We start from the raw sequence: 11,947 nt of genomic DNA on the forward strand, positions 1-11,947 counted from the left end.
GATGCCGCCAACATAACTCATTCAACCCTTCAAATTCTCAAAGTACTCACCCCTAATCAATTTGGTAAGAACCCAAACAATACAAAAAAATTTTCTAATCCTTATGACCCGATGGGATATTCCTATTGGGATTATGTGGATGCCTGGACAAGAGTATTTTGGTTGCAAAATAATCAGAATAGACATTCTTGGCTCATTTATTTCAAGAAAAATACCAATTATCAATTCCCAAATTGGTTCACCCAATGGTGGGATTACTTTGGCCCTCTACCAGAAATCTTGCCCCCACCTGTCGATGAGGGGTTCAAAATTTTCACCAAAAAATTTGACCAACAGGAAACAAGCATTCCTGCAGATCTCCAATTTTTCTCTGTTTTCTCCCTGGCCTGGGTATTCTCATGGCAGTACAGGTACGGCAAACAAGAACATCCAAAATCACCACCTATGCTTCAAAGGAATGCCTATGTAAAATGGTGGTCTCAGTTTGACGCCTCCATGGCTCATCCAGACAAAGTTCGTAATTGGTTCAAAGAGCACCCCAAGTTCACCAAACCATTCGACCATGAAGAATCAGTATTTCTCAACCAGAAAGCCCAAATTGCAGCAGCCCTTGCAGGGGCCCAATCAAAAGAAACCTTAGCAAGACACCTTCAAGAAATCATGCAGATGATCGAGGAAGACAAAAAACACAAAGATGATCCTACTCCCTCAGAAGAATCATCAAGTGATTACAATCAAAATGAAGACGATTGCTTTGGAATCAATCTAGGAGAAGATTAGAAGACAATTTGCAAAATAAATTGTATCAACTTGTTCTATAGAAATAGTACCGGTTAACATAACCGGCACTGTAGAAACAGTATTTTTCTCAATTATAAAAGGAGGCTACGCTTTCATAGGAAGGCACCCTTTTCATTTTACAAAAAGATAGAGAGAAGTTAGTGAGAGATGCTCTGAGAGTTTCCCTTGTAAGCTCTCCAGCTCTTCTTCCCTCTTCTCCCTTTTCAATACATGCAATAAAAATCTTTATTCAGTCCTTTATTTTAAGTGTTTACATTTCTGCAACTGCATATGTGTGCGGACTACCGCCACATCTAACTTCATATCTAACCTGCATATGCGTGCGGACTACCGCCGCATCTAACTTCATATTTACTTCTTTAATCTTGCATATATCATACTGCATTCATACTGACTGCTATCTCCTTCTTCCCCTTTCCCTCCTTGATCCACTTCGGGCCATCTATATATATATATATATATATATATATATATATATATATATATATATATATATATATATATATATATATATATATATATATATATTTATATCTCCTTATTTAATTACTTAATAATAAATTTTTTTTGTCAATGCACATGGTAATTTAATTATTTTGATTTCATATGAGCATGCTTCCCAAATTTTGAAATAATTTATTCAATTTAATTCCCTTTTTTCCTATCATCCCATGTTCCCATAAAATTTTTCACACTTAAATTATACACAATATCTATCTTAAGCTAACCAAGGATTCAACTTGAAATTTTTAATTTGTTTTTCTGCTTAAGGCTAGTAATGTGGTTATAAAACAAAAGGGGATTAAAAAGCTCAAGGTGATTGAAAGGGTAGGCTTTATTTGGGATAAGTGAGTTAATAATCAAATATGGCCTCAATCATATGCAAGCATGTAAATACACTAAACAAAAGACATATAGACTGGAACAAAATGTAGATTGCAATCATAGAGAAGAAAAACACATAAGAATCAAATTTTATGGTTAAATAATGTAACCATATAAATAAGCTCAAAATCTCACAGGTTGTGTGTTCTTTGGCTCAAAAAATCATGTTCCAAATACAACTTCAAACAAATTTAACAAAAAATTTTCAATTTAAATTAGTGAAATACTATAAAAATTTCTTGAAAAAGAAAATATTACTTCAACCAAGTAGTAACTAAATGCACAAAATCAAACAAACATGCAAATGCAACAATTAACAAATTAACATTGGTGTTGAGAAGGGACTAACTAACCTGTGGAGATCGGTATCGACCTCCCCACACTTAAAGAGTGCACCGTCCTCGGTGCATGCTGAGATGTGCAGGTGGATGGGGGTTGTGGTTCCTCAGCTGGTGCTCTCTTTGTTCCTTTCCTTGCAGGTGGTTTGGGAGTAGCTTTCTCTGTACCCTTCTTGGTGGCCATCCTGAAAAGGGAAAAAGAAAGTAACAAGTAAAGCTAGGGGATCCAGCAAGGAAGAGAGCGGGAAAGGTGGTAATCAATGCACAGTAAAGAAGAATGATGTTAACACATGGTTATGACTACATGTGAAAAGTCATCAATGGAAATATAGTAAGTGCATGTGATGACAGTTAAATGCAAGATGTTTATTGGCATGCTGGCAAAGGCATGAGTAGCATAGATCAAGCATTCAATGTCCAAGTTAGATTACCAAGTCTTTCAAACTAACAACATGTTTGTAATAACAATTATATTTAATTAATAGAATATAAAAAGGGTTTTGTGAAAAGCAAGCATTTATAGTAGTAGATTAAAAGAAATCTTAAAAATAGTGCACAATGCCATACGGGCGTTTTCACAAACACATGGCATGCATGGTAAATAAGCTATTTGAAAGTATTAAATTGAACATGCAAGCAACCCTTTAAAAAGTAATATATAATTGTCAAATAATCCACAAAAATATAGAAAAAACAATGACCCAAATAAAATTCCAACACCAATGAAAATAATGCAATGAATGAAAGTATGCAATTAAGTAAAAGAAAATGAAAGATAAGAGAAATGAGAAGGGAAAGAAGGGAAGAAGAAGTAAGTAAGAAAGGAGGGAGGAAAAATTAGGATTGGGGAATAAAAGATAAAATATTTTGGCATATTAGATTAAGGTGTGCGACGCTGGCGACGCAGACGCGTGGGTGACGTGGCCGCGTGGTGCGCAATAAGGTCAGGCGACGCGGACGCGTGGGTTACGCGATCGCGTCACTTGATTTGTGCTAGTGGCGCGAGTGCAGCCTCGCATTCGCACAACTCTCTGTTAGAAATGCATTTTGCCAAAAATCTGGGTGACGCGGTCGCGTGGGTGATGCGATCGCGTGGATGGCCATTTTTGAAATACGACGCGGCCGCGTGGGGCACGCGTTTGCGTGGGAGGGCTTGGGCTTCTAGCACGAGTCCAGCCCAACTTTCGGCCATGCACCTTTTTGATGTCCATTTTCATGGCACGCGGCCGCGTGGGTGACGCGGTCGCGTGGGAGGCCAAAGTTCCACATGACGCAGTCGCGTGAGCGACGCGGTCGCGTGGTGTCAAATTATGCTAATGGCGCGCCTCCAGCCACGCTCTCGCGTGACTCTCTGTTCAATTTTTTTCTTCCCAACGCACTAGTGACGCGGACGCGTCAGCGACGCTGTCACGTCGCGTGCGATTTTTTTTTTTCGAATAAGATGCAAATGCAGATGCAATGAATGTTATGCAAAATTCCGGGTTCAATCAAAACTCAAAAACAGACTAAAATTTAAACTGAAAAAGGAACAATCATACCATGGTGGGTTGTCTCCCACCTAGCACTTTTAGTTAAAGTCCTTAAGTTGGACATTCTGGTGAGCTCCTTGTTATGGTGGCTTGTGCTTGTATTCATCCAAGAATCTCCACCAATGTTTGGAATTCCAACAGCCTCCGGGGTCCCAAACTAGGCGTAGAGAGCCTTCAAGCAAGTTAAAGCAAGTGACAAGGCCCCAAGAGTGTTGATTTCTAGATTGAATTCCAGGATCCCAAATCTTGCTTTTGCACCCGTCTTCTTGTTGAGCAATATTGTTCCAGTCGGGTGGCAAATAGTCTGAATTCTCACTGAAGCAGCCAGACAACTTCCTAGACCCATTCAGTTGAGCTCTACACCAACCTTTGCGTTTAAATATTGAGCACACAACCATGTTAAACCTTGCAGGATAAATCTTATCACTGACCATTTGCTTCTTACTTTTAATGCCACAGAGAGCTCTAAGTTGACTATCCGTCTCCAGTAGCCCATGTTCAAGTGGAATTAGAAAGCTAAGGGATATGAATTTTACCCACTTGAATGTTGTGAAAGATGATGGCAACTTAGGGGGAGGTGTTTCTAATGAACGTGCAAGCTCCACTCCCTTGTGTTCTTCTTTGACAACTACCACCTCTTTGCAAGCTTCTTCAATATCAACCTCTTTCTCATGGTAGCTTTCTTCTGATTCAATTTCCTCTTCATTGTTCACCAAGGGCATGGGAGGTTGTGCTTTTTCTTCTTGAATCTCCATCTCTTGATCAACCTCTTCCAAGTCTTCAACCATAACATGCCTTGGGGGTTGTACACCCTCCTCAACAACAAATTCAAACTCCTTAGAAGAGAGTTCTGTGACTTGAGGTTCCCGTGGAGGTTCTGCATCTCCTAAATCTTCAACCACTTCTTCTTCTGCAACTATTATGGCTTTCTCCACTTGTTCCAGTACAAAGTCGCGCTCCTTATTGTCCACTGGAGTCTCTAGTGTCTCCTTCATGCTACGTTCTTCATTAGATTCTCCACATGAAGCCATGGGGATCCCTTGAGTGTCCGAACGTTCGGAAGGTAATTGACTTATTGCTTGCTCCAATTGATGAAGGGTTGCAAGAAATTGATCTACTGCTTCCTTGAAATGATCCCTTGACTCTTGCTCCTCCTTGATGATTACCTTTCCATGACAACTCCCTTCAATTACTCCTTCATCTTCAAGGGTCTTTCCTACCTTCACCTTTAGTGCCTCCTCTAGCTCCTTATGAAGTATGGATTCGCGAAGATGATCCTCTCTCTTTTGTTCCATATCAATAGCATCATTGGGATCATCTTGCTCTTGGATTGATGGATGTGAGTGCTCTTTCATGGATGGTGGTGATGGGATGGGTGGATCATTATGTGGTTGAAAAGGAAGTGCACTAGAGCTTGAGGGTTGATTGTTGAAGGTATTTGATGGTCTGATTCGGGTGGCGAGAGCTTGTATAGTAGAGTTTAGATCGGTAAATGCTTTCTCCATGGAGGTTTGGGGTGGATAGGAGGGTTCATTTGTTGGGAAAAAGGGTTCATGGTAGGAAGGTGGTTCATCTTGATAAGGATATGGAGATGGTGAATATTGAGGTGGTGGTTCTAAGTATGGCTCGTAGGGTGGTTGGTGTGGTGGATAAGGATTAGGGTCATATAGAGGTGTTTGGTGGAAAGAGGCTTGTGAGTATGGTGGTCCAAAGTCATGTTGAGGATATCTATCATTTTGTATGCATTGCAGAATGGTCTTCGTCCATGATATCTTGGAAGGTGTTGTTGCCTAAAGGGTTGATCAGATCCTCTTGGCTCCGTCCATCTTTGATTGCTTTGACCTTGAAGCATATTCCTGTTCTCATTATAGTGTCCATTCCTAACAATAACATTGGAATCAAACTTGAAGCCAGAGGGGTGAGAATTCATAGTAGTAGAAAAAAAAATAGAAACAAAAACTAACAAAAAGAAAATATTTTGAAAAAGAAAAGATTTTGAAAAAGATAAGATAGGATTTTGAAAAAGATATGATTTTTTTTTAAAAAAATATTTACAATAACCAATAATAAGGCACACGTTTGCAATTCCCCGGCAACGGTGCCATTTTGACGTTAGAATTTTTGCTAGTAAAGAATTTTATAAAAATAGTGGTGTTGTAGATATAGATTCTAAACCAACAGAAATCCCTTCGTGCAAACATTTTGGTTGTCACAAGTAACAAACCCCTTAAAATTGATAACCGAGTATTTAAACCTCGGGTCGTCTTCTCAAGAAATTGCAGGGAGGTATGTTCTTATTATTGGTTATGAAAAAGTGTGTTTTCGGGTTTTGGATTAAGGTAAAAGGTTTGTTGAATGACAAGTAAAATAAAATAATAATAAAAATAAACCTTTGGCAAGGTATAAGAACTGGAAGTCCTATCCTTATCAATTGTGATGAGAATTGGATTTTAATCCCACTTAGTTAACCTTTACTAAAGCAAAGAAAAGTCAATTGAAATAATTAATTTGATCCTCAAGTCCTAGTCAATCCCTGTGGGAAGACTAGCTTTAGAGCGATCTGCCAATTTCAACCACTGCTTTATTTGATAATTCAAGAGTTACCAATTATTTAACTCAAGCCAAGAGGGAAAATTCTAAATTAAATTGAAAGCATCAATAACATAAATAGAAGAAGGCAATCAAACTACGTTTAAACATAAATTCAAATTTAGCATGAAGGAGTTCATAAAATAAATTGGAAAAATAAATGAAAGGAATAATAACCTGGAACTCAGAAGATGAAATCCTAATCCTAATCCTAGAATTATGAATTATGAGAGCCTAATCTGAAGTGTTCCTTTCATTTCTCCACTTTGCAGCCTTTAATCTGTATTTTCTGGGCTTGAAACTGGGCCGGAAATAGCCCAGGATTCGCTGTTTGCGAAATCTGCCACGCTGATTTTTGCAGATGCGATGCGTCCGCGTGGATGACGCGTTCGCATCGCCTATCTGTACAGCCACTATGGCAAATTATATATCAAATCGAATCCCCGGACGTTATCTTTCCAACGCAAGTGGAACCGCGTCATTTGGATCTCTGTAGCTCAAGTTATGGTCGTTTTAGTGCGAGAGGGTCAGGCTGACAGCTTTGCAGTTTCTTCAACTTCTTGTATTCCTTCCACTTTTGTATGCTTCATTTCCATCCTCTAAACCATTCTTGCCCTGTAATTCCTGAAATCACTTAACACACATATCAAGGCATCTAATGATAATAAGAGAGGATTAAATAAAAGAAAATAAAAGTCAAAGAAGCATGTTTTCAATCATAGAGCAAATTCTAGGAAGGAATTGTAAAACATGCAAATCATATGAATAAATGTATGAAAGATTGATAAAATCCACTCAATTAAGCATAAGATAAACCATAAAATAGTGATTTATCAATGTCTAACGTAATAGTTGAGTGTTAATAGTACTGCTATGAATAAGAAAAAAGACTAGAGCTAGCTACTTGCGTAGCTTGTAATATATAGTGTGTATTTAATATCAGAAAAACTGGCCATGGCCGCCAACCTTAGCTTGGCACAACCCCATGCATGCTCACATTGCATTCATTATATCCCTGCTTTGTAGCCAATCTCCAAATAATTGAGTTCTGCACTTAGTCCTATAATTGAGTGTAGTAGACTACATCATCATTCTCTCTTCTTTTCTTTATAACACTGTTTCATTGATTTTGAAGGGAAGATGTGACATGGTTATTCCTCGAGTTATGTAACTATAGTTGTAATAATAACATTTATTTGAGATGTTTTGAAATTTAGATGATCACGTTTTTCCATGGCTATGATATTTAAGAAAGTTGGGTGTTGGAAAAAGTTAGCCAAAAAAGACATATGTCCCAGCAGCCATAATAGCTGAAAAGTTTAGGTTTTATTTAGTTCCACTCATTAAAAATCCTCAGTTCTTGGTGAGTTTCTAGACATATATACTACTTGTATAGTTGAAATTTTGAATATAAAATGTGATGTTTATATAAATTAAAATTAATCACTTTTCAACTCACATAGAAGAGTCATAGTACCATACACTTAATTGTGAATTTTGTAAAAAAAAAAAGAAGCTATTTATCAGAAAATTCTAACCTTTATTATTGGATTTTAATCAGACTGAATTAAAATTAGTTGAATTTCTATTTTCTAATAATAAGCCGTAAAATTCAGTAATTTAATAATAATAATAATAATAATAATAATAATAATAATAATAATAATAATAATAATAATAATAATAATAATTGCTAATATGGTAATACTACAGTTACATTAAATTGTTAGTATTGTTAAAGGGTAAATTTAAGACCTTGCCTATTAATTAGTTGTATATATGTATGTAACTTGTATTCAAATAGAGCTATTAACTCCTGCTTATTAATTAGTTGTATATATGTATGTAACTTGTAACCCCAACTTTATTCAACTATAGTGATCCTATGAAATTATTGTCATGGATCCTTCATCACATTCTATATAACTTTTATAAATAATGAACAAACATTTCACTTATTATTATCTCATATAGATTTATCTAATATCTAACATTATTGTTATCCTTACCTTATCAAATAGAACACTTTTCATGTGTGTAAGTTATCAGAAAAGCATGTGACTAAAATTGTGATCTTAGAACAGGATAGTTAAAATAAAATAGGTGCATTGAGTGAATTTTATCACTAAAAAAAGTACAAATTGAATAAAAAGAAAATTATAGTGGATTATACTCAATTTTCTTTCTTTATGCTCCTAGATAATAAGTCATTTCATATTTATTTGAATTCGTTGTATTCTTGTTTTCAAAAAAAAGACCATAGAAAGATAATAAGTCAGAGAATTTTTTTCCGTAACTCTTGGTTGTCATATAAATAACATTCTTATGCATTAATAGCTCTTAGGTTTCATAGAATTTGATTGACCAATAATTTTAATCATAAAAAATTGAGTTCATTTTGCCTATTCCGTTCTCCAAGCATTTATTTAGTACCTAACATGTTAAAATTTTAAGTTCAGTCATGGAGAATAATGGCAAAGAGTCATATAAGGATGGTGATCAATCTGAGGATTTAAGTGTTGAGTATGAGTGCAGTTCTGATGAAAGTGATGATATGGTAGATGTAACTGTAGATGAAGCAGAGGCAGATATAATTAATGCTGATGGTTTTGAAAAGTTGATAACTGATTTGACCATCAAAGACATATAGGGACTGGTGTTTGATATAGAATCTCAAGTTTGTGAATTTTATGCCAAATATGCCAAGTGCTATGGATTTGTGTCTCAAAAAGACTTGAAGACAGTGGATGCTAATGGCAACATTAATACAATACAGTTGGTTTGCAATAAAGCAGGAGAAAGACATTGGAAGCACCTTAAAAGGGACAATCGGCAAAGGGAGCATAGGGCAATTACTTGTGTCAACTGCAGGGCGAGGATTCGGTTCATTCGTCACTATAGAACCGGTAAGTGGAAAGTCAGTGTCTTTGAGAGTGAACACAATCATCCATTGTGTCCACCTAAGTACAGACATCTTATTGCCGCGAATCGTGGGCTTAATAAGGCCGATAAATCACAAGCAGACAGCTTGCGAGCATGTGGTGTTAAAACTTGCCACATAATGGGTTACATGGTTTTCCAAAAAGGTGGATACGATAAAGTGGGTTTTACCAGCAAAGACTTACATAACCACATTAGTAAGACTAGGCGTGGCAAAGTGAAAGACAGTGATGCATTTGCTGCGTTAGCCTATCTGTTGTCCAAGGTAGACAGTGACCCATTATTTCTAGGAAAGTTCACCTTAAAGGATGGTAGGTTGGATAATTTGGTGTGGGCTAATGGTGCAAGCATTGTTGATTACGAATGTTTTGGCGATGTACTTGCTTTTGACACCACTTACAAGAAAATGTGTACAACAAGCCCTTAGTCATATTTTCAGGGACCAACATCCATGGCCAAACAACTATCTTTGGATGCGCCCTACTCTCAGATGAAAGGTTCGAAACTTTCAAGTGGGTACTAAAGGAATTTTTGGAAATCATGTCAGGAAAACTACCCGGAGGCGTTGTGATAGACAGAGACCGTGCTATGAGAGAGGCTATCTTAGAAGTATTTCCTAGTATACCACACCGTGTAAGGTTCCACATCAGTTAGGGAGGGGAACGAAACATGCCTTATAAGGGTGTGGATACCTCTCCCTAGCATGACGCGTTTTGACGAGTGAGTGTGGGGGGCTTCGGCTATCATCTCTATCATCAAAGGCAAAACTGTGAGGCCTTGTGTGCTAAAGCGGACAATATTATGCTAGTGGGTGGTATGGGCTGTTACACATGGTATCAGAACCGGAGCTTGGATCGATGTGCCAGCGAAGGCGCTGAGCTCCTTTAGGAGAATGGATTGTAAGGTCCCACATTGGTTGGGGAGGGGAACGAAGCATGCCTTATAAGAGTGTGGATACCTCTCCCTAGCATGACGCGTTTTGACGAGTGAGTGTGGGGGCTTCGGCTATCATCCATATCGTCAAAGGCAAAATCGTAAGGCCCCAACAGACGGCCCTTCCCAACGTGTGCGTGCACACAAGGCTGTGCGTACGCACAGGTTGTAAATCCTCATTGGGTTGTGCGTGCGCACATAACAGAAATCACAAAATTTTGCAACTTTGCAGAATTTCAGATTTTGACACCAAACTTTGAATGATCATAACTTCCTCTACGTAAATCCAAATTTTATAAAATTTATATCAATTTAAATATTTTTCATTGAACTTTAATTATAAACAATTTTCAACAATTTTTGAAAATTGAGGCACAAGTTATGACCTGTCAAAGTTCACTAAAAACCAGTTTTTACCAAACTCCACAAATTCCTCAATTTTCCAAATTCTCAAACCACATCCAACCAAAACAATACCAAACTTCCATTTACAACACAATCTACCCTCTTGGTTCACAATTTACCATTCATACCACCTTTCCATCACATTTTACTATCCTCAATCACCAACATCAAATACACATAACATTAAAATTAATGCTCCACCAACACATTCACCAATCATCAATCTATCACTATCATCAATAAACCACATCAATCATTAACAATCCTCAAAATCCTCATTTACCCAATTCCCACATCATACATCAACATCATCCTCATCATAATCATTACAATCATCAAACTCATCATATTTCGCAATTATCAACAATCAAGAGCATCATCAACATCCATCTTAAATCTCAATATCCACCAATACAACACATCAATAACTAATATTATTTAATAACATCAATAATATTTCTCATCCAGAATCATCACACATCGTACCCCCAACACATACATTTTTCTCAATCTCATCATCATACATATATCACAAATAACCAGATATCCAATTCAATTCTATCCTATGGGCCACTAGCCTAAGTGTCCAGAAACATTACATATTACATAAAAAAACCGAAACTATACCTTGGCCGATTCCCAAAACGCACCAAACATCAAAATGAAACCACCAAACTTGATCCAAAGCCTCAACCAACTCCAACAAACTCCAAAACACAATCTAACATCATAGATATATATCAAAATCAAAACCTAAGATACACAAAATAACTAAACACAAGATTTTAGTAGAATCTTACCTTATCCAATGAGATTAGAGGTAAAATCCAATAATTACTCGCTACTAGAGATCACCTAAACAAGCAAAACCACAAAAATTGCTCAAAACCCCAACCCAAAAATGCGCAAAAATTTAGGGCAGGAAACTGGGGTACGAAAAGAGAGATTATACCAGCAAAACCTAGATAGAAAGGAAGAGCTCGTTGAGAGCTTCGCGTGGCCATAAACGGCTCATCAATTGGAGGTCCGTAGCTCAAATTATGGCTCCCGGAAGGTGGAGGTGAATAGTGAAACCCCACCCTCACCTCTCCTCTCTCTCAATCCGAACTCTCTCTCATTTGGGGAGGAGAATGAGCTGAAAATCTCATTTAATGAGCTTATATATGTTGGGCCTTGGGCTCGGTTTGGGTCCAGTCCAACTCGTTAGCGTTTTTGGTCTATTTGGCCCACTTTGGGCTAAAACCTTTAAGATTAGTGTCCGGTTTTCAATTCTAAATTATTTTTGTCCTTTCAAAACAACAAATCAATTTTCAAAATTTTATTTTCGCAAAATAAGCGGTATAGGACAGACTAGAGCTGGTACTGCCAGCTTAAGCGCCAGTACGTATTTTTACAAAAACTTTTCGAAAGAAATACATTTTCCAACTCGGAAAAATTCACTGAAATCAAATTTCACATTTAAATTTTATAATTAAAAATTCTAAATCGTGAATCTATCTCGGGCACTTAAAATTATTGTTTTTATTA

General features: G+C 37.1%; 1 protein-coding gene across 1 annotated transcript; it reads left to right on the top strand.

Annotated features, from left to right (window-relative positions):
* The first annotated feature begins 8,603 nt into the window (after positions 1-8,603).
* On the top strand, positions 8,604-9,509 carry LOC130965747 (protein FAR1-RELATED SEQUENCE 5-like). The gene is made up of 2 exons (XM_057890508.1): positions 8,604-8,748; positions 8,812-9,509. Exons 1-2 carry the CDS (start codon positions 8,604-8,606, stop codon positions 9,507-9,509), a joined length of 843 nt encoding a protein of 280 aa, XP_057746491.1.
* The last annotated feature ends 2,438 nt before the right edge of the window (positions 9,510-11,947 follow it).

This window comes from Arachis stenosperma, chromosome 3, assembly GCF_014773155.1.
Source record: "Arachis stenosperma cultivar V10309 chromosome 3, arast.V10309.gnm1.PFL2, whole genome shotgun sequence".
In the NCBI taxonomy this organism is placed as follows: Eukaryota; Viridiplantae; Streptophyta; class Magnoliopsida; order Fabales; family Fabaceae; genus Arachis; species Arachis stenosperma.

Excerpts from the sequence above, each read along its gene's own strand:
- LOC130965747 (XM_057890508.1), top strand. The coding sequence starts at position 8,604 with ATGGAGAATAATGGCAAAGAGTCATATAAGGATGGTGATCAATCTGAG. Across the intron at positions 8,749-8,811 it reads AGATATAATTAATGCTGATG|AATCTCAAGTTTGTGAATTT; the intron begins GTTTTGAAAAGT and ends TGTTTGATATAG.